General features: G+C 43.1%; 1 protein-coding gene across 1 annotated transcript in view; it reads left to right on the plus strand.

Annotated features, from left to right (window-relative positions):
* Positions 1 to 22,744, plus strand: part of LOC311029676 (netrin receptor UNC5D-like) — a 145,845-nt gene that overhangs the window by 90,831 nt on the left and 32,270 nt on the right. Inside the window, exons 3-6 of the mRNA XM_084034950.1 lie at positions 8,285 to 8,428; positions 8,551 to 8,654; positions 21,078 to 21,252; positions 22,082 to 22,249. Coding sequence (XP_083891076.1) covers positions 8,285 to 8,428; positions 8,551 to 8,654; positions 21,078 to 21,252; positions 22,082 to 22,249 — 591 coding nt within the window. The remainder of the gene's footprint in view (positions 1 to 8,284; positions 8,429 to 8,550; positions 8,655 to 21,077; positions 21,253 to 22,081; positions 22,250 to 22,744) is intronic.

Below are 22,744 nucleotides of genomic sequence, written 5' to 3' on the forward strand. Positions count from 1 at the left end.
TTAACTTCTCCAGGTTTTTTCATTTGTGAAATCACATCAGCTTTTCTTGCGAGTGTTTTAATTAAAACTGCACATTATTATTAGCATTATTCCTGGAATCGTGGCTCATTTTTGCACATTACAACGTGCTCGCTGTTAGAATCAGTTTCCGGCTGAGAAAATAATCAAATAAACAGTTTTTTTTTTCGGGTGTCTATTCTTCCAGATGTGATCCAGCTTTCACCAAAAATACCAACACCTTGCTCTGCGCTTCCTCATTTGAATGAAACTACCGTCTGTTAGCGCTGCTCCCCATTCTCCTCCTTTGCAACTTTTTTTTGCCAAAAACACTGAAAATACCAAACAGCAACATGTCAAAGTCTAGTAGTGTCAGGCTGCTTGGTGGGCAAGAAAAATAAACTTCTACCAACTTCTACCAGATGACAAAACAGTTGAGCATCTGAGCGTCTGCTGGCTTGGTAGCTTATTTAACCACATTGAAGTATCCCAAGAGGTGTTTTTTTATTATTCTGTTGGAGAAAAATAACATATTGGGCCTTCGGGATTTGTGTTCTTGATTAAATTCGACATGTGTGACGGAGTGGGGGAGTCTACACATCCAACAAATTAGAAACTGTTGAGTGTTACATTATTGATACACGGTGAGATGAAAAGTGGTTGGTTGCCTTCCCGTTAAGAGTATGTCGTACATCCTAAATTATTAGCATTATTGATACTTAAATAAGTCGGATCTGTTCAAAATAAAACACATTCTTGACACATTAAAGTGGACGTATCATGCTCATTTTCAGCTTCATGCTTGTATTTGGGTTTTCTACTAGAACACGTTTAAATGTTTTAATGTTCAAAAAACACTTTTTGTTTCTCATACCGTCCGTCTGAATATACCTGTATTCACCCTCCGTCTGAAACGCTCCGTTTTAGCGCCTGTCTCTTTAAGACCCGCCCCTCCTGAAAAAGCCCAGTCTGCCCTGATTGGCTTGTAACAATAATCTGAATATTCTATTGATCCTCCATGTGACATAGATAGAGGATGTATTCCTACTAACCCTCAAACTGTGGAAAAAGTGAGCTTTTCATGATATCTCCCCTTTAACACTTTCATCAGTTTCCTGTATACACCACATATCTTCAAAGTATCAGCTTTTTATTTTTCCTATTATCCAATGTTTAATAAGCTCAGAATTAAGCAGAATTTGCTCAATTTAATGCAGTTTATCAAAGAACAAATCACCTCATTTGAAGATGCGTGTCTTTACATGCATGTGCTTAATTAATTAACAGAGAAACAAGAAATGCTTGATGTTTAGCTAATCATTCACTGACAATGAAACATGTATTCAGCCTATTAATAATGCATACGCCTCATTAATCATGACAATTAGCTCTCCTGCACATGAAAGTGCCTCCACGGCTTTTAATAAGAACAGGTATCAATATTAGTGATTTTTTTTACTAATCAAAAACATTTTTTTTCATCACCAGCTATACTTCTTGTAGATAATTAGGCCCTTTGAGGGTTCACTGCTTCAGTAGTTTTTCTCTGGACCCAACTGGAGGAAAAACTAGATCTGGGATGAAGACCACAACAGAGCTTTTCTAACATTTTCTATCTTCGGAGTGAAGGTTGTTGTTCGCCGGATCAGCCGCCTGTCACTGATGTATTTTACCAAAAACAATAGCAATCGGAGGGCAGAGGGAAGCAGAAGGTAATCGCTGGCCAGGCGGGAGGCTTGTTGGTCCACATCTGCTGAGTCAGAGTGGGAATTTAAGTTAAGTAAATGGAATTGAATTTCCAGGATCTCATCGGTTTGGATGTACGAGGATATTTTCTCACTGATTTTCAAAGGAAATACGGAGGTTTACCCCCGCGGCGGATGCGATTCCCCCTGAGGGTACGCAAAACAATTTTGAGAAAACGGAGTAGATCTGTGAGGATGTGATGTTAAGCAAACATGGTTTTCTGGCTTTTTTTTTTTTCTTTTACGGGGAATCAAAGGTGAACCGTGAAACCTTAGATGATCAGAGCCGACAGTAATGGCATGAACACGAATGAAGAGAACGTATCGCTCCATACTCCGAGTTGAGCTAATGCGAGACAATGCCTCAAACATCCTGCAAGTGTGGTAGAAATGCATCATGGGAGAGAAAGCTGCTTAGTTAACACAGAACATGTTACATCCTATCTGGTTATGTCTGGTTATTTCCTCACATTCAGAACAAAGGCGATGTTTTGTCAAGAAAGAAAGGTCTATATTGATCATTTAACAATTATAGCTGTTGTGGATCTGCTAATTTACTTCATTTCCCCGTCTTTTTGCAATGGTTAAGCCCGGAGATAAACCGCAGGCAGAGGAGGCTCAGCTGGATGCTCCATGTAATCATCCCTCCCCGGGTTTTAACCCGCCTTCGGGGAAAACAACTCCATCCAACGGTTTTTAACTGTATCCCCCCTTTTATAGACAATAAATCAGGCTTGCCTTTAAAAGTCCAAAAGACACAAATACAAGAAAGGACGAGTTGCTGTAAACAAAACACAGATGCCTTAGCGGGGTGCGCTTGCATGCTGTGACCTATCACAGAACTTTATTTTTGTCTGGGCAAAAAAACGAGGAGCGAGAGATGGAAATGAGGGATAGAAGCTCGGGAGATTCTTGAAGGACGGAGTGAAAGAAGAGCAGAGAGGAAGGTGGAACAGAGGGGATATCTGTGGCGGTGGACTTCAGCTGAAAGCAATGATACCCTGATGGAGAGATAAGAGAAAGGGGAGGATGAGGACGTTTGGAAAGCCTGGAAACGGGACACCTCGCTGGTCGTCTGGAGGAGGAGAGGATAGCGGCTCCTGCAGATTCAGCGATTAGGTGTTGGAGGGGGGGCGTTTGATTGCAGGGGAGGGATGGAGGAAGTATGGATGTCTGTCAGAGAGCGACTCCACTGTTGTGTATCGTGATCCTGGCCGGCGCAGAGATACCATCAACCCGGTATGAACTCATGGACAAAAGGGGGGAAAGTGAGACGCCTCGGAGTCTCTCATTGTCACCGAGTGTTAGTGAAAGGAATGGAAGTGGAACAAATGAAGTGGCCGACTACTCCTGTTTGCACGACCGACTCCTAATAAGCCAGTTTTATTTTTTGTTTTTTTGGGGGATAAACATAAAAACAAATAAGGACGCGCTGCATTTTAATAGCTGAATTATCATGATTTTTTTATGCACGGAGTAATTTGTCCCTTTTGGTTTTCCGGGATTAAGTGTGACACACACACACACACACACAGCTGGGACCAGACCGAAGACGTCGCTGGGAGCTTGTTCCGCTTGTCTGGCAGGGTTCGTCTGCGTCTGGCCCTCAGCCAGGCCTCGCAGCCCCCGCACGCCGCCGTGTCACATCGCACAAGCGTGTCCCCGAAGCGGCGTTCGCTTCAGACAGACATGCACCTAAAGCCACATCCCCCCCACCCCCACCCACGCCACATCACCCCACTATGTGTACACAGCTGCCTGGCCAAGCCGACAAACAAGAGCTCTGAAAATCCTCCCCCCATAAGACTCTGAGACGTTCCTGGATCCGGGTCCAGCTGAGCCGGACCGATCGGGTTGTGCTTTGGAAATGGGGAGCCACTTGTAGCTGGCGCCGGCCGGCTCCCCCGAGGCCTTTTCATTGACTCGGCCAAGGAGAAACAATGGGCCAAAGCCGGGAGAAATCACACCACGGGCCCCGAGCCAGCCAGACAGACGGAAGAAAGGAAGGGGAGAACGAAAGCAAGCAACGTGGGATGATAAAGGAGCATCGGCGCTGGTATATATGTCTTCCTGACTCCGTTTATACATGAGAGACGTATTAAAGGATGTGATTAAAGGGCGAGGTGGAAGCTGCTCCACCTTCAGGGCTCCTTTGTGGGCTTGTCGAGAGCCGCTGGCAACGGCCTTGAAGGAAGAGGAGAGAGGCCTAAAAAGAGAAGAAAGGTGGAGAGGAAGCGGCCGCATGTCATCGACATGACCGAGCCCCGTTATTGGATAATATCTCAAACGGTTGGTGTCATTCCAGGCAGCTGGGGGGGGGCTGTTTGATGTCTGCCTTAATGCGAGGGAACCTGGGAGCCCGGGTGTCTTTCTGATTCCTCTCTTTGTTTATCTCGCCTTCAGCAGAAACGCCACGGCCCTCACTCAGACACACAATGCCCCCCCATCACCGCCCCCTCCCACCGCCGTGGGTGGAGATTTATCCCAAAGTATTTCATATGAATTTGGGTGTTAACATTCAAGCATATTTTGTGCGTGTGTGTTATATCACTGTTGCTTTGTCATTTAATGGGCTGATATTGAAAGCATGGCTTTTATCTTTCTCGTTTTATTTTTCTTTCGGGGTCAGGAACAATAAAGACAAAAAAAAGAAGGAGATTTCTGGACTGAGTGTGCAGAGCTGTAGCTCACTCCGACCTCCATGAGTCACTTTGTTCTGCTTCCAGCATAAAACAGCAGCAGACGCTTGTTTGTGTGTTGCTTTTCGCTTCACTTAAATAACGATGAGTCTGATTTGTGAGAAAGACCTACGAGACAACACGGCTGAACCCGTTCCCGGTTCTCCTTGGTGATTATTGTAATAGCCCAGCCATGCAAAAAGCACTTACTGAAGTTTAGAGGTGTGAGCTTCGTTATATTGAAGAATGTTAAATTGCTCAGCTGACATTAAGACTCTAAACACAGACTTTTTAAATGCAAAAAAATAAGTTAATTGATTATTTCTCAAACTAAACCACTCGGCGTGCATGAAAAAATGTCACCATTAATGTAGCTACGATAAAGTTAGCGAGCTGCGGAAGAGGAAACAAAACCATCAGTGAAGCATTAGACTCTAAACTAAGTCACACCTGTTGATCCTGTTTGTACCAGAAAATCACAATTTTAAAAGATAATATCGTTGTTTGCTATACGTAACTTAGCTTTATTCCACGCAGAAATGTAACGTTAGCTCACCTGGTGTGTTTGGGCGACGCCTATTTATGGGGAAGCGAAGAGACTACAAAATGCGACTTTCTTGTAAAATGATCATAAACTGACAAACATCATATGATCCATTCGTTTCACAATTCATATGTGATCAAAAACAGATGGGTCTCTTGCCGTACATATTTTTCCCGAAATAAAATCCTATGGCGGTCCACGGGAAGGGGCGTGGCCTAGCCTCTCTTTTGCATTGTAGAGATGTGACGCCTTTAGCTAATCTGCCTCTGTTATATACAAATATCTGTCGTTATAGTCAAACAACTGAAACAAAACACATTTTTTTTGCATTTTCCGAACTACCACGGACAAATCTGCTGAGTCAGCCTTGCATCGAGCCGTATCGTCTGATCATTCTTTGTTTATGTAACTGGAGAATACCCGGACAAAAGGTTTGAAGTGTGCATGAAAAGAAATGAGACAGCTATTGTAAAAAAAACAATAATCTTAAAAGTCAAACACAGCGGCAGGCTTTAATAAACCCTCAGTTAGAGTTAAAAATAACAGCTGTGGAACATCCGTCAAGCTTCCTCCTGCACTGAGGATGAATATTACTTAATGTCTGAATATTGAACTTCCTGCTTCTCTCATCTGTTTACATTTTCATGCACAGTCATGCTGCTGTTATTATTCACACGACGCCACTAGAGTGCAAACCTGACTTTTTATTTTCCTAAAATCTACCTCACTCTCTCTTAATCAGGCACGTTGATTAAGTCTGTAATTTGTAGCAGTGAAAAGAATGAGTGTGTGTGTGTGTATGTCTATAGAACATAATACCAGCCAGTCGCTGCAGCGGAGGATTACAGCGTCTTCAGAGAACATTCCAGTTTTACATTACTTCATTAGGCCTCCCTTTGATAACCTTTCATTTCATGTTATTACTTCCCGTTTAATCCGCGGCCCCTGTCTGAGCTGTTCCCGATGTGTCGGCGTGACGGCGTGCGCCCGCGGAGAGACGACTCCTCTACAAGTGTAGGGCTGCGTAATTAAGCAATAAGCCACAAGAGGCCGAGCTTTACAGTGATTTCTGAACAGCTGCTGCTGAGATGTGTTGTTAGACACGACTTGTTAGCCGCGCTCCAAATCGGTTCAGAGCACGACTCGCCATCGGAAAATATGGCTGATTTAAATCGATTATTATTCAAATGTGTGATGCCTTTCATATTATTAATGATTGGAAAAGTACCATTCGATATATTGGCGTATATCTGTTAATGGCGGGAATCATCAGTCACCTCACGATTCCATTACTAAATCTCTATCTTTTTGATTTAATACTTTGAAGTTTGGAATAATTTGCTTGTCTTTAAAAGCTCCAAACAAATGTGATGCAGGATTTAAAGTCCACCTGGGTAATTATGACACATTTCATCATTGCACCTGGTCAAAAGTGATTACTGATGCATTTAAATAGGAATAAAGAGAAGATTGTGGTCTGAAAACAAAATATCATAAAACATTATGGGCAACAGTGTATAATGAGAATTTTACCTTCAAATCGTTAAAACCAATTCTTATTTATATGATACAGTAGATGTGCTGCATTACTTTTATAAAATGTGGAAAGATTTCCCCAAAAAGAGATATATTTTAAAAAATGAAAGTTTAACTAATAATCGTTTAGGCAATATATCACGATACTTTATACATCGATTTTTCAACTCCAAAGATCGATTAAAAAAAAAAGATTCATGTTTAGACACGTTGTGAATGCAGTACTTTATCCTTTTTCATTTTATTTTCAATATTTATTCCAGTGAATTTCATGGGAATTAATAAAATGGAGAGGCTGTTTTGAATGAAATAGTTTTGACTCAATTTGTCCTCTGATTAATATCATCTGATGTACATATACAGGTACTTTTGTTTTCATCTTTATTTATATCGCAATATCGTGATATCGTGATACGTATCGTGACCAAATTATCATGACCAAAGTATCGTGACCAAAGTATCGTGATACGTATCGTGACCAAAGTATCGTGATACGTATCGTATCGTGAGGTTCTTGCCAATACTCTCCCCTATAATCGATTATAGACTTTACTGCATCGATGCAGAACCATTCAACAAAGCATTGCAATGCATCATAGAATCGATTATTTCTCCCACCACTACTCAATATATATATATTTCTTTGTGTTAGGGGCGGAATCCGCCATCTATTTCAACACAAAGAATTAATACTCTCCTGGCTGCATGTATGGAGGTTAGCCTGGTAGCTGCCGCTCATATATGCCGTTTAATCAGCTCCGCCTCCTCCCCGGACTCTACGGGGCTCTAATTGCATTTGTCTTTGAGGGGTTGAGCGTTTGTTATTGTCCCTGTTCCCTGTGTGTTTTGCTCTTAATTGCATACCGCAGCGAGGGACGAGGACGCGGGCGAGACACCAAACATTAGCCGTTCATAAACCCCCGCGCTCGTATATTAATAAGTCGGCCGGCCGATGATTCAGGACGCTCGTATGTCGGCTGAAAGCTGCAATCACCTCGATAACCCAGTACAGCCGCCATATAATGCACCGCCGGTCTGAGGCCTGTCATCGTTTTTGTTGGCATAATTGAAATCCCGGGCTTTTAAATCCCCATCAGTTGTCTCTGAAAACGCTCGTCTCATTATAAGCCACATCCCCGACCATATACGGATATTAACGAAGCGCCGGCTCGCCGTTACGTCTCGGTTTCTGCAGCAGGAGCGGATGATTTGATCGTCGTAGAGTATTTAATTGCATAGTTTTGCTGCCGTTTTCCTACCTTGAATAATAGCACTTCAGATGCTTTAAACGAGTAAAACGTATAAATATAATTATGCTCACGCTCTCCGTTAAAACAATAACAAGCCGATGTGTTCCCGCTCTCCGCTGGAAAGCGTTTAGTGTCACGTCTGTATGAATAGATAATGTTTTACCGAGACTGAGTGGTTATTAGGGCTCACTAACAACGTCGTGTAGAACCTGTTTTTGGCAGGACTGAATATTTAACGAGGGTTCGTCCACTAATATCAAGATTCACAATGCAGCTGGGATCTCTGTGAACCTTGAACCGGATAAAAGTATACACTCCGCTTAAGTCAAACCCCTCACATTGATTTTCTTTCGAGTAGCGTTCTCTCCCCTTCCTTCTCCTCCTGGCAAACGGTGGATCTGTTTACCGCTGATAATCTTATCATATTCAGATTTCAGCCGTCTCCATCTCTTTTATTGATCGGCCGTGCTGATAAAAAGTGATGAAAGCTAATCTGAGCAGAAAACTAAAAACATCTACTCGTCTCGTTCGCAGGGCTGAAGATCCGCGAGGTGATGATCAACGTGTCGCGTCAGCAGGTGGAGGACTTCCACGGCCCCGAGGACTACTGGTGTCTGTGCGTGGCCTGGAGCCACCTGGGGACCTCCAAGAGCCGCAAGGCCACCGTCCGGATCGCCTGTAAGCAACACTCACCTCGTTGACTTCTTTCATGCTCGTCCATGTTTGTCTTTGGGATCTGAAGAAGGTCACATGTCATTCATGTTGTTCTTTTAATGCCCCCCCCCCCCCCCCCCCACCAGACCTGAGGAAGAACTTCGAGCAGGACCCCCAAGGCACCGAGGTGCCTCTGAACGGCATGATCGTGCTGCACTGCCGTCCCCCAGAGGGAGTGCCTGTGGCTGAGGTGAGGGGGGCTTCTTCTTCTTCTTCACACTTCAAACACGCAACCCTGTTGCCCCCGGAGACGAGCAGTCATCCGTCTGCGGTGTAACTGCACCACACAATGTTTTTGTGTTGCTCTGCAGCCGCCGACACACAACAAACTGCACCGTCTCCCAGAGAGAGAGAGAGAGAGAGAGAGAGAGAGAGAGAGAGAGAGAGAGAGAGAGAGAGAGAGAGAGAGAGAGAGAGAGAGAGAGAGAGAGACATATTCATGCACTGGGAGTAATATCTGTCCATCCATGTGCATCGCGGTGTTCTCTGTTTGTTGTGTTCTCTGGTAAAAAGGATGAACGACCATGACTTATTTAGACGTCATGTATTCATTTCACTCTCACTATCATCTCCCTCTTTGTGTGTGTGTGTGTGTGTGTGTGTGTGTGTGTGTGTGTGTGTGTGTGTGTGTGTGTGTGTGTGTGTGTGTGTGTGTGTGTGTGTGTGTGTGTGTGTGTGTGTGTGTGTGTGTGTGTGTGTGTGAGTGTCTGAGAGAGAGCCTGTCATTGCCATTTTAATTTTTACTATGAATATAAAATGAGGCTCTTGTGGGCATTGCTGTGTGTGTGTGTGTGTGTGTGTGTGTGTGTGTGTGTGTGTGTGTGTGTGTGTGTGTGTGTGTGTGTGTGTGTGTGTGTGTGTGTGTGTGTGTGTGTGTGTGTGTGTGTGTGTGTGTGTGCAATGCTCTGATGTTGTGCGTCTTCATGTGAAGGCTCAGCAGGCAGTTATGTCAATATCAAAGCCCGTGTGCCCGAGCATCTGAAGCTTTGCATTTACTTAAAGGAACAGTACGCGAACCGTTGGTAAACAAAGTGACAGCCCCCCGCCAGGAAACCCACCCCCACTTTGTTTTGTGATGCTGATAGTAAAGCTTTAAACAGCAGAAAAACCTGTTTCAGACTCAGCGTCTGGAAATACTGTTTGGTTTAGGTGAAGGGGGCGGAGCCTGTTTATGGGTAAAGACTAATTTCTTTAATTCATCCGAAGTTTTCAGCGTCAGCAAGTTGCCGAATGTTCTCGTCCCTCCAGTTTCTCACACTTTCATTAATGTCTCATCATGTCTGGGTAACCGGTGCGAAAGGAGACTTATTTTTGATATATTTTGTAATTACGATCAGTTGAACGACATAAATTGTTAAATTGATTTACAAGTCAAACTCAATTACGTCGTTTGGTACTTTTCCAGCACATTGGATTGGCTAATAAAAATTGATGGGGTTAAAGGCGTCCTGTAAGGGCATTTGAGGATATTCCCATTAAATAGATCAGTGGAAGACTCTTTAATTTGTTATTTGCGTTTTTAGGACATGGGCGATGATAAAGATGATTTCTGAGAAAACAGGTATTTGTCATACTTTTCCTCCGCTGCACAAGGCCTGCCTATTATAGGAAAATATGTAATATTAACTTTAGCATATGTTTAGTGTTAACCATCACCATTAACCGCCGTCTCCAGATTAATATGTACGACACCTATCAACGCCGGTCCGTCAAAGTGCCAGCAAAGCATTACTGTGAACACATCCTGCTGTTAACGGCTCACTCAAGTGGGAATGTATTGCCGACTGCGTTAAAATATGCACGGTTGAAAAGTGGTGATAAAGAAGTATAGTATAGAAGCAAACAACGAATGAAGACGCTGTCCCTCTGTGTGTGTTGTTATGCGAGCTTCTCCTCGCTGTTAGCGATAAGCGAAGCAGCTTTAAGATAAACATCGTTAGCTTCGTCGGCACTTTTGCCACAGTTTGTCCCGTTAGCCATGAGCAGGCGTCGCCATATTGAGAGCCATCGAGAAGCAATCGAAATGCTCCCCCATCCACGCATCTTTTAAGCGTAGCATCACTGGAAAAGATTACCATTAACAAGCCGCACCGCAGGAGGTCGTTCCGCAGCCTTCAGTCTGAATCCCACAGAACAAACATCTCGGCGGGTCGCCCTGCGTGAGCTCGCACCACCAAACCATCCTTCTGTTTGCAGAACAGCATCAGCTTATTTGTTGTGCTGTCTAACAGGGTGAGAGCTGTTTTGATTCGACTTTTATATAATGAGCATAGAGGCCTCTTCGACTTAACAATGAAATGAGTCAGCTAGCTCACTTAACCCGACTGAGGGAGACGCTTTATAGAATTATGTTGTTTTTTTATCTGCCATGAATCGTAACGTAGTGCTTGGAATGGACACATTTCCACTAAAAGTAGAGTATGAATGCTGAGGTGGATGAGCTAAGTATGACCCAAGGTTGAATAAGACACTATAGGCAACTGATATAGTACTTTTTTCACACTGAAAGGGTTAAATTTCCAAGACGAAAACACTGACAACGCCGAGGCAGCAACCTGTCAATCACCTGCAGCATCTCCCGAAAGCAGAGATCTTAAAAAAACTGTTCTTTCTTCCAAAAATGTAAATATATCCCAAAATACTCCTTAACATGAATACAACCTTTCTTCAGCAAATATAAATCTGACTGTGTTTAATATTATGTTGTTAAATTGTGATGTAGAAAATCCAAAATAGTGTTATTTTAATGGCTTAGCATTGAATACATACATCATTACAAAGTCATGTTATACTTGGCACTATAGGCTGCACTACACATTATTTTTGGCTGGTTTAATAAGGAACAGAACTGTATACGATATTTAATAGGGGGTCCCTCCACCGGGTCTCTAATCTTGGGGGTCCTTGGCCTGAAAACGTTGAAGTCCTCTGCCTTACAGCATCCACTAGTAACGTATATCTATAAATAAATGCTGGACTAGTAATTGAGACCATAAACCCGTTAACAATGTTTAATTGCATCAAGTGAGAAGTAGGGTCATTTTCTCATTTATCAGATGTGTTTTTGTGGCCGCCCCCTGGTGGCCATCAGAAGGGAGACATTTATGGCACTTCCACTTTTTGGGCTTCACTCTTCAGAGCCGGAAGGTTACTGCTGCCTGATATAAACACACTTAACGGTTGACCTCACAAGTGCAACTGAGCATGTGAGTGTTGCTGCCAGACTGAAGCCCAAAAAAAGCCTCTGGAGCACCAGCAAGAAGTCAACGAGCACAAATCCAGCAGGTCGTTGTCGCTCACATCTTTACCAAATATTAAAAAAAAATTCAAACTGAAAGCACTGTTGTGTGCGTATGTTTATGAAATATATGTTGCCCACACATTTCCTCCAGCTGGCTGCATTCAAGGTTCTGTATTTCCATATTGATAAAATGTTGATCCCCAAAAAAACTAAATGTAGACTCTTTTCCGACTCCGTGAAGACGATCATAGACTCCCATCACAGCACACATAATGTACACTGTGTGTGGGTGTGCGAGAGAGAGAGTGTGATGAATGATTCAGCTCTCACAAATGGAGCATCGGTGTACCGCGAGTCTCCCACATGCATTGTGGTCATCAAATAGGCAACTACTCATGCATTCATTAATGCGGGCGGCTAACAAAGAGAATGGTAATAGTAAATAATGCAGGGACAAATCCAGCTCCCTCTAGTGCCACCGAGACTTTCAGGGAGGGGGATGCGGCTCTACTTTTTCTCTTCTTCGTGACTTTCGGCATCACTGGGAGGTTGAAGCTTCATTTTTTTTGCAACAGGCGCCGTGAAATCTGGCTCAGAGAGAAGCTGTAGCTCAGCCTGCAGTTTGAGTTTAGAGGAATTGAGGTCACGGTGCAGCGTGATCCGTTGAACCCTGTGTGTATTCCGAGCCATATTTATTTTTGGTCCTGACATTTGTTTTCGACTGTGTCACATTTCCCCGGCAATTTGCAACGGGACGGGAAATTAATAGGTTTTAACGGGGTTTTGCAATAAACGCTGAGTTGACCCTGATGCAGCCGACTTCCAACTTTTCATGCTGTTTTAAGACAAACAGCCGGGCTCGACGAGCTCCAAATCCCCTCGTATCGCCGCTCTCTGCAGCTTCAACACTGAGGAGGGAAGAAGTTTATCCGCGTCTCCATGTAAGTTAGCCACGCGGGAGTTCGCCGGCCGGCTGTCTAGGATGTTAATGAAAGTCTGAGAACGCCATATTATCTGTCCCAGCAGTGATAGAGGCAATAATCTGTGCACGCTGTTAGTCAGACCACAGAGAACGGATCATAGTCAAACAGCTTAAGACCACTTCAGTTTTATTGGTGACGAGAGTCGAGATGGCCAAATCTTTTTTTTTTTTTTTCACTTTGGCTCTGATTTTTATAGACGGGGAGCAGTTTTAGAAAAACAGATTATATGCTCTGTGATGTTGAAGTTATTACGTTACGGCTCTGTTTAGTGGCGTGATAATCACATAATCGCTTTTTCTTAAAGCCAAACTGAAATTAAAATGTGCTCCGTGTTTGTTTTTTTGACTTATTTGGGCAAAATGTAATTAGAAAGTTGGACGACGGAGGCCTGAGGTCTCGGGACTAACCGCTGCTGCACTTTGTGACACCATAATAATAATTTAACAACAACAAACAAATCCTACGGAGACCTGCAGGGGTGGCGAACAGTATATTTATAGGCCAACAGAAATATCCCATTTGATTTTGGATTATTGCAGAAAATAAGCTCCGTGGCAGAGTTTATGTTACTTACATGTTTTGTTCAGAATGATAATCTTCATAAATCAACATAACTTGTATGATTTATGATTTTTAAAGCTTAAATGCAACGCTCATGACATTTTTCTAATCTCATTTAGCCACATAAAAGACACATAAAAGCTTAAATATTCACAAGAATGTAGAAACATAAACTAGAAGTTGATGGTATTTTATGTCAGAGAACAAAACATATTTCAGGCATCTCACAAAAACACTCGCAGCCTAAAGCTGAGACAGATTCAACCAATATGTCAAAATAAAAGCTAGATTTTCTGTTGCAAAATGTAAAATATGCATCATAGCTTATAGCCTTGTACTGTATAACTATAGTTAGAGTATCCTGACACAAAACATAAGGGAATTTAAACTTTACTTCGACTTGAAAACAATAAAAAAGTCTGTGTTGAAATCCGACTCCCCAGAGGATAAACATCGTGGCCATAATAATGATGGCATAATTAATGTAGCTCTAAGAAAAACAATTAGGACACCGTCGGGGAACATTAGTTGTCACAGAAAATTGCATATTTTTTTTTATTTACTACTGTAGATTTTTACGGCCTCACAAAGCAACACGGCAGATCTCAGAGCTCAGTTGTCACTACGGAGAAAAAAAAATCATTTACTAACGACTGATGAAGCGTGGAGGCTGAAAGCCCGAGCGATCATTACGGGACAGTTTGAAACGTCCAAACCGCCAATCAAAACACGTGCAGGTGTCGTAAAAACATCAGCTCAGCCTAGAGCCTATTTTTAGATTTCTTTAATATGTGATTGAGGAGGTTATATGTCACGACGGGGAAAGAGGTTTTTTTTTTTTTCCCAGAATCCGACTGTCTTCTGTTGTGAAGGTAAAGTTTAATGGTGGAGTGGGAAAAAAAAATCTCTAATAACTTTAGAAAAAAAAAAGTGTTTTACAATCATTAGCCCCACATTAACCGCCCAAGTATTCCAAACCAAGTGTAATTAATCATCAAGCCTCTCATCCAAAGTCATTTGAAGTACTTAAAATGTAATTATTCAGTGATGAACACAACATTTCCAGAGACGGCGTGGAGATAAACCAAGGACACAACAAGGCTTTTTTTTTTTTTTTTTTTTTTAGCCACCCCCGCCTTCGAGAATATGCTGCTGTCAGAAGTGGAGGGCTCATTTGTTTAATGTGATTTCATGAAAGTCATTGTTGCGTCAAGGAAAAAGGCCACACATGACTGAGGGGAGGTGGGGGGGGGGGGGGGGGGGGTGAGAGGGGGGAGGAAGGAGGGGGGAGGTGGCTGTTAATGAAACTCAACCCTAATTGAATCAGATGGAACAAAACCTACTGCAACGCTTTGTAATCGTCTTCATGTCGCTTTCACTTCCCATTGAAATGATTGTAAATGTAGGTCGTTACGTTTGCTTTCAGAATAATAGAGTGTTTAAAGGGGGGGGGGGGGGGGATTAAATGGACATATTTTATATTATATATGTTTTTATTCCGTGTGTGTGGAGAAGGTTTAAGAAGATACCTCCCTGCACGTAAACACAGATAGCTGCAGGCCTGTCGGCTGTCTCATCTCGCCCTCGACAAACAGCTGGAAGCTATCAGAGGTTCACGCCCCCCCCCCGCTGACCATCTGATGCTGCTTTCAATATCTCACCATGCATTTTGATTTTCACTTCCTCTCTCTCTCTCTCTGTCTCTCTCTCTCTCTCTGCTGGCAAACAAGACAAAAAAAAGTTGTTAGAGTGAAAACTTTCCCAGGGTTTTTATTTGGCTGTTGGTTTGGGGATTAATGGTCAGCACGGTCACCTTGACAACCACGTAAGCCCGCCAGCTCCTACCGCCGCGAGGCCCCCTGCCGGCCTCCTGCCGGCCCCGGGTTTTTAGGTGTAGGTTCAACACTGGTTTGCTGCTATCTAAGTGGAACAAATTTGCCAATTAAGCAAATGGGTTGCCTGTCGTCCCCGGGCGCCGGCTTATCAGGCTCATTTGAGTCCGTCCCTGTCCGTGCCTTCTCATCAGCCTGTGCATCTCTCTATCGCTTCCCCCCTGAGGGGAGACTCGAGGACCGCCGCAGAATGCAAATCGCACTCGGGGAGTGGGGGGTTTCGTACCGGCCTCCTGCAGGGAACACTGAGAGAGAGCAGAGGAGGGGCAGACCGAGGGGAGATGAATCAAAGCAGAAAACATGAAATGGAAAAAAAGACCAAAACCAGAGTACAAGACGATTATTTTAATTTTACTTTAGCGTTAGAATCCCAGAGATAATCGTTAGATTCCCCCCAGAAAAAAAGCCTCGCCTTCGCGTAGCTTTCTGCTCCTGCGATCACAGAGAGACTGGAGGGACGATGATGTGGTCCGTTACACTGAAGAAGAAGCTTCTTTACAGCTTCTCTGCTTGTAGTTTGACTTCACCTTCACCGATTATAGCGTGGACGTGGAATGTCTACGACGGCCACTGTAGGAAAAACAATAAATAAATAAAAAGATAAATAAAAAATAACGGAGCCGAGAGAGGGGGGGGCAATATTCAGAGGGAAAAAAGTTGCACATTTGTCAGTTTATAAATATATTTAGCCAATATATAAACAAGTTGCTTGGTTCCACTAAGACGGGATGTTTGCTGTTGCTATGACAACAAGTGAAAGCTACCGCTAGCATCCTAGCCCAACCGCCTGATCAATAAAACACCCATAAGATGACAATTTGAACTGGCAAATTTGCCACTTTATATTCAAACTTTTTGTTCTTGGACTATTGCCCACCTCTCTTGCGACAGTGGCCCTAATACGCTGTCATACTGTCTGATATCACTAAGGCATTTTTTTTTTCTTTTTGGGCGGTAGCAGCTAAAAGTCCTTCATCCTTCATCGAATACATGAACAACACAGCCAGCGGGAGCAGGGACAGAGATTCACCTTAAACAATTCAAAAGATGCCGTGGTCATCGATACCTCAATACACAAACACAGCTCAGTCGTTATGGAAACCGAAGTTTGGCTGCGAAGCTCTGACAGACATTAAACACACTTAAGAACTTCCTGTTTGTGCAACGGAACTGACTCGTTTCTGGAAACATCGCTGTGGGATTACAGTAGATCGGTAAAATCCTTCATGTTTAGTCTTAAAGTGAATGCCTGTTGTTTCATAATGTTACATAATATTACAATAAAAGTAAACTTGAGAAGGTTTTATTTAATTTCATTCACATTATTGTTATTGTAATGATGCTGCCTGGATCACAAATTAATTCTAATTTGCTGAACAGAACAGTTCACTACCATCTTTTAACGATCTACACAGAAATAAGTAATTATTTTTTCTCTTGCTGTTCTGTGAAGTCAGAATGAGTATTAATGGTGATTTGTATAAAAATCAGTTATGAGCTGAAGTAGAAATAACACAATGTGGAAACAGTTCAATTAAAATGTTTTACTCATGGAAAAAGTATAGTATTAGCATTAAAATATACTTGACATACAAAAGTTAAAGTACTCATAATGCAGAATGGCCCATTTCTGCTCAGGTAGACATTTCTCCTTGATGACTTTACATTATGAATACTTGTTTGATTAATTATTAAAGAAAGTGGCTCGACGTTGTACTTAAATACAGTACTTAAGTAAATATACTACATTAGTCCACTGCAGAGAACACACTCATGCAGGTAATAATATATATATATATGGAGAGTCTGTGATGTCAGAGGGTCTGCGATGTGTTCCAGACTCTTTGCTGTCAGGTCTGAGCACCGCGGCGCTCTCCGTGGTGCTGATCCCGCTGCTGCTCACAGCTCCGGATTACTCCGTCGCCCAGAAGGCTGCTGTCAGCGGGAACTTCCAGCCAATATCTCCTTAGTTTAATCATCGACTTCACCTATATATATATCTATATATATAGATATATATATCACCATAGTACCACAGTCGGCCCTAAAACCCTTTGCTGCAATATGGGGGGTGAAGCTCAGGAGGTAGAGCGGGTTGGCTGGCAACCGCAAGATTGCCGGTTCGTTCCCCGGCTCCTCCTAGCTGAGTGCCTGGTGTCCCTGAGCAAGACACCTCACCCCAATTGCTCCTGACAACCCTGCGTGGTTGACTCCGCCGTCGGTGTGTGAATGTGTGAATGTCAGTCATTCCTGTAAAGCGCTTTGGAGAAAAGCGCTATATAAATGAGACCATTTACCATGTCAATATGGAGGTATTCCTAAATAACCTGCTATTTGATTTTCTCCATATTGCCGAGTTGCCCTATAGTTGCCCTAGTTGCTGGCGGCTGTACCTCAGAGAGCAGGTCGCCCTCTAATTGGCAGATCAGCAGTTGGATTCCGGGCTCCTCCAGTCCTCATGTCAAAGTGTCCTTCGGCAGGAAGCTGAACCCCAAATTGGCGGTGAAGCCGTGTGAGCGCGGGTGAATGTGCATTATAGGTTAAATCCTCACGCTTAGATGGCAGCTTTGCATGGAAGTCTCTGCCGTCAGCGGAGAAACGCTCCATATAAATGTTGCAAGAATGGGAGGTAAGTGGCTCCCACCCTTTTGGGCAAATGATGAAGTAATGTCAGCAGTTGAGTTTGTCAGGGAGAGCGATCCTTTCTGGTGGAGGCTGGAGATGCTGAGCCTATAAAACCCATCGGTGCCTCGACGTAACTCAGCTCAGTTTCTTTGTCTGCATCATAAAGGAAACAGCGTTTCCACTATCAGTTAAATGGCTGCGCTCAGCTATGAACGGCCTCATGTTACCCCCAAATATATAAGTATTCTGTTGTCAGCGAGTGAGTATAAATACACTGCTGCCCATAAAGTTGGAATATTTCGTTTTCCAGATGCAATCCTCTGTTTATTCCTGTTGGTCTATAAAAGACAAGACATTTGCTAATTATTCCAACGTTATGGGCAACCCTATATATATCTTTACATGTACTTTTTATACTCTACCTGGATTATGCAGCTTTGATAAAGTCTCTTTACTGTCATTTATAATGTATAAACCTACAATATTATATCATAAGTTATCATAAGTTGTCTTTTCTGCAATAAAACGACCAGTCAAATGTATAAAGGTCACTTTTTGTTGTCTGGTAACATAATAAGGTAACGATTATATTGTATTATAGTATAAATTATTATCTGTAACTTGCACACGTCCGGGTCTAAAAATCAATGCACACCAATGACATCGCATCGTCTTTGTGCTATAACGTAAATTAGAAAAAAAGACTCCGCGTTGCTTTAATAACCGATTTAATAAAACAAAATCCATCTGCATCGTAACGAGATTTGTCTTTGAAAAAAAGTTTGCTTCCTGAGGTGACACATTAGCCACGAAATGTTGAAATATATTTAATTTACACAACATAATGGTGAAATCTCAGTTCCTGTCGAGTTCATTGAATCAATTGAACGTGTGTCGGGAGAGATTTTAAATTCAGTGAATTCTCTGCAGCGTATTTTGTACATTGGGGTTGTTTATAATTATCATTTATAATATCGTGTTCTTCCTGAAATGAATGGATGTGATGAAGCCGCTTGAACACGATGTGCTGAGTCGATGCAGCTGGTGACCAAACGTCTTCACGCCCGGTCGACCGGCGTGACCTTCTCACATCGTAACTAAGACGGGAGCAGCCTCGTCCTGTTCATGGTCAGACCTGTCTGTGACATCAGAGACGCCTTTTAGGGACAACGTCTCCGAAGACCGCACGGCGTATCATGTGACCTTGACACAAAAACCCAAAACAACAGAGCTCACCTCTGTCATCCTTTTGGTGAAAGAGGCTGCGGTATTTACGGGCAAAGGTGATAAAGCACAAACCTCCCACCTGTCAAGGTTAATTCCCTACTTCCCAGATACTAGACAGGCCCCGCAGTGAAATGGAGAAGCACCTTTACTCTTTAATTGCAGATCTATAACACTCCTCTCTCTCCACGGCTGGACTGTGGCTGCATGCAACGCCCTTTTAAAGTGCATTAAAAGCAAACTCATAATTGGCATGATGAAGGGGGGGGGGGGGGTTTCCACCATGAAAAGGTTGAAACAGACTGCGGAGTAGATAAACGTCGGCAGCAGCTGTGCAGAACGCCTTGATTAGACGGCGGGAAGGTGTGAAAGAGTGAACGGCAAACAGGTAAAGACCAGGAGTGATGGAATGAGGCTCCTTTTGTTTGTCTTGAAGGCCGTGGAAACCAAAATGATGAAAAGAGTTAAATTAGAGGCACATGATGAAAGACTTCAGAGCCATCAAAACGAGGAGGGGGGGAGCATTTATGACAACATGAGACTGATTGATTGATTTTCTGGCTCAATTTTTTCATCCGGGGTGCTTTTCAAAAGAGCAAAGCAATCTCAAGTTTTGTTGGCTGTTGTTATATTCCCTGTCCACACACACACACACACACACACACACACACACTGGATGTATGACCCCCCCCCCCCCCCCCCCCCCCCCCCCATGCACAAACACATGGAGCTCCCAGTGGGGCGGAGTTTTTAATCCTCAAATACACGGCCATGAATCAAACCCCCGCTCCCTCATGCCTCAGCTCGTCTCTCTCAATGAAACATTAATGGCAATTTACGGGGCCAGTCATGCAGCGGAGAGGAGCATCAACACGGCGTCCTTTCGTTTCTAATTCCTCATTACTTTCACTCACCACACAGACGCCGGAGCGGAGGAGCGTAGAGGTCCTTACCTGTGATGTCGTTCTTGCGGTCAGAAGGCAGTGATGTCATAAAGTTGCCATAGTTTTAAAAAAAAGTAATAGAACTAGATATTCTGTAAAGAATGTAGCATCAACTTGCCTCATATCATCTGGTTGAAAAACCAAACCTTCCTCTAGCGCTGACTCAGCAGATGTTGAATTATAACTTAAAATGAGGGATATGAAGTTTATATCGTTGGCTAAAATAATGTATAATATTAAACAGTTTGATAAAAGTAGCAAATAAACACTTATTTTTTATCATTTTATTTGTTGTCTGTATATTGTAACTTTGTAACCGTTGCTGCCTCTTGGCCAGGACTCTTCTGTCCACTTCTGTCCATCAAATCCATCCATCACATCTTCTTCCATCTTGATGTTTTTTTCAGTTTCCTAATTAACATTGATTATTTCTGTACTTTATCTCCTTCTTTTGTCAAAGTTTATTTGTCAGCCTTGGTTATGATTTATTTCTAACAATATGCACTTTTTTTTATAATAATAGTATTAAACAACATCCACGTTATTATCATCATCATACAAACCAAAAACAAGAATATTGTTCCTATCAAGTTCACCCAGTGAACTTTAAAATTAAACGTTTAATCAAACATGCGGCCATAATTAAGTGGTTATTGTGATTTACTGCCTGTGGACATTTTTGTAGTTTTGATTATTGCAGGAAATACTTTTTGTTTAGTAAGATAAACACAAATGAAATCCACTTTTATGACTTTCATGAACACAAGTAAAAAGCTAACGTCAGGCTACAAACGAACGACACCGCGGTCACATGACCACAACGAGCCTGTAAAGTCGGAGTGAAGACGTTTCGTCGTCTCTTGTGACGCGAAAGCTTCAGAATTCCCGCCAGAGGTATTAACTGATGTATTTCATGTCACAGAACAAAAGGTAAAATCTCCTAATCTCCTAAACCCGATTAAAACCCCCGTTGAGACGAGGGAAGCAGATGTGCTCGTTGTCTTCGCTGCAGATGGAAATTAGCCTGCGTGGCTAAATGGTGTTAAAACGAAGGCTGGTTTAAATACATGTGCATTGTTGTCCCTTTTTAAATGAAATATTAAATAAAAAGCCTTTAACTTCTTCATGCGTACTGTTTTCCAGGTCGAATGGCTGAAAAACGAAGAAACTCTCACCTCCGACGTTGCCGTGGATACGCGAGGCGACCACAACCTCATCGTCGCCGAAGCCCGCCTCTCGGACTCGGGCAACTACACCTGCGTCGCCAGCAACATCGTGGCCAAGAGACGCAGCGCCACGGCCACCGTCGTGGTCTACGGTGAGATGCACGGCTTTTCAAAATAAAAGCGTCAACAGGTGAGATTCTAAATATCCAAATATCAACTTAGAGAAGATCGGCAGCTCTAAAAATGAACTGTCATTACTATATAAAGCTACTCAACCACGTACTCTAATGAGCACTTAATGGGTGAGTGATCTCTCATGAGCAGAAAAACAAGGAGAGGCAATATTTTCACGAATGATTCCCGGTAGAAAGACGTTGACGTGGGCTGTCACAACTCCCAGCCTTTTATCTGCCGGCGTGGAGCAGCTTTGTATAGCTGCAGGCCAGCAGACTCCGTTTTTTTCCAGCATGTTGAAGCCCCTGTAGAGAGCCGTGCAGAGACAAAGGAGAATCAGTGAAATATAACATCATAATAGCTCCGGCTCATTTCACACCTTGTTAATTGGAGTGTTTCGCTGCTCATTTCGCTGACCTGTCATCTGCTTATTTATTTAATTGTATTTTTTTTTTTTTTTTGTCGTTTTACATAGAGAGACATTCAGCTGCCGGAGGAATCCGTCTAATTCTTTGTGACACCCCCGTTGTCGAGGCCCCATCAATCACTCCTTTTCCTTAATGCTAATGACGTCTAGACAGGCTTACTACTCCCAGTGAGCCTCCGACAGATGTACAACGGCGGGACTATTTCTTCCCGTCCTGTGACAGCAAACGAGCTGATTAGTCAATCATGAAACATTATTTTGGGCCACAAATCAGAGGAGGAAGTAGACAATTGATCGTCTTTGCAAAGGCCGGACGTGTGATGCAGGAAATGTTCTCCTCGTATCTTTTCACCCTTCCGTGTGGTTCCCTTCATCCTCAGTGAACGGCGGCTGGTCGTCCTGGACCGACTGGTCTCCCTGTAACGTGCGCTGCGGTCGAGGCGTTCAGAAGCGTTCCCGTACTTGCACCAATCCGGCTCCGCTCAACGGGGGGGCGTTCTGCGAGGGCATGTCGGTGCAGAAGAGCACCTGCAACACACTGTGTCCAGGTAAGGAGGGGGGACGCCGCCGCCGCCATGCTGGTAGTGTTTGTGCAGCCACGCTTCAAAGCACGCCGCAGGTCGCTTTCTAGGAAACGGTTGGCTTTTTGAGATTTAGGAGCTTGAAAGCATTGACTGAAGTGAAGTTTGTTGGTTATTTTCTTGCATTGGAGGAGTAGAACCAGCAGAAGGGTTAGCTTAGCTTAGCATAGTGAGTGGAAGTGGGGGGAAACAGCTAGCCTGGCTTGGTCCAAAGGTAACAGATTCTACGAACCATTACATCTGTGAAATTTGCACTGAATTCTGTTGGTTTTTTGCCTTTTTTAAGTGTTTTAAACTTAATATTGCAGAGATATTGCACATTTACTTTTTGTGCATGTGTATTTACATATACATATATTGTACATTTATGCATGCACATATTTTCTTAAATCAGCATTGTTAGCCTGCTCTTATTGTAAATACATATTAAGAATATGTGTTAACAAAACAACACAGAACAAC

The sequence above is a fragment of the Eutrigla gurnardus genome (genome assembly GCF_963514095.1).
Source record: "Eutrigla gurnardus genome assembly, chromosome: 19".
Lineage (NCBI taxonomy): Eukaryota > Metazoa > Chordata > Actinopteri > Perciformes > Triglidae > Eutrigla > Eutrigla gurnardus.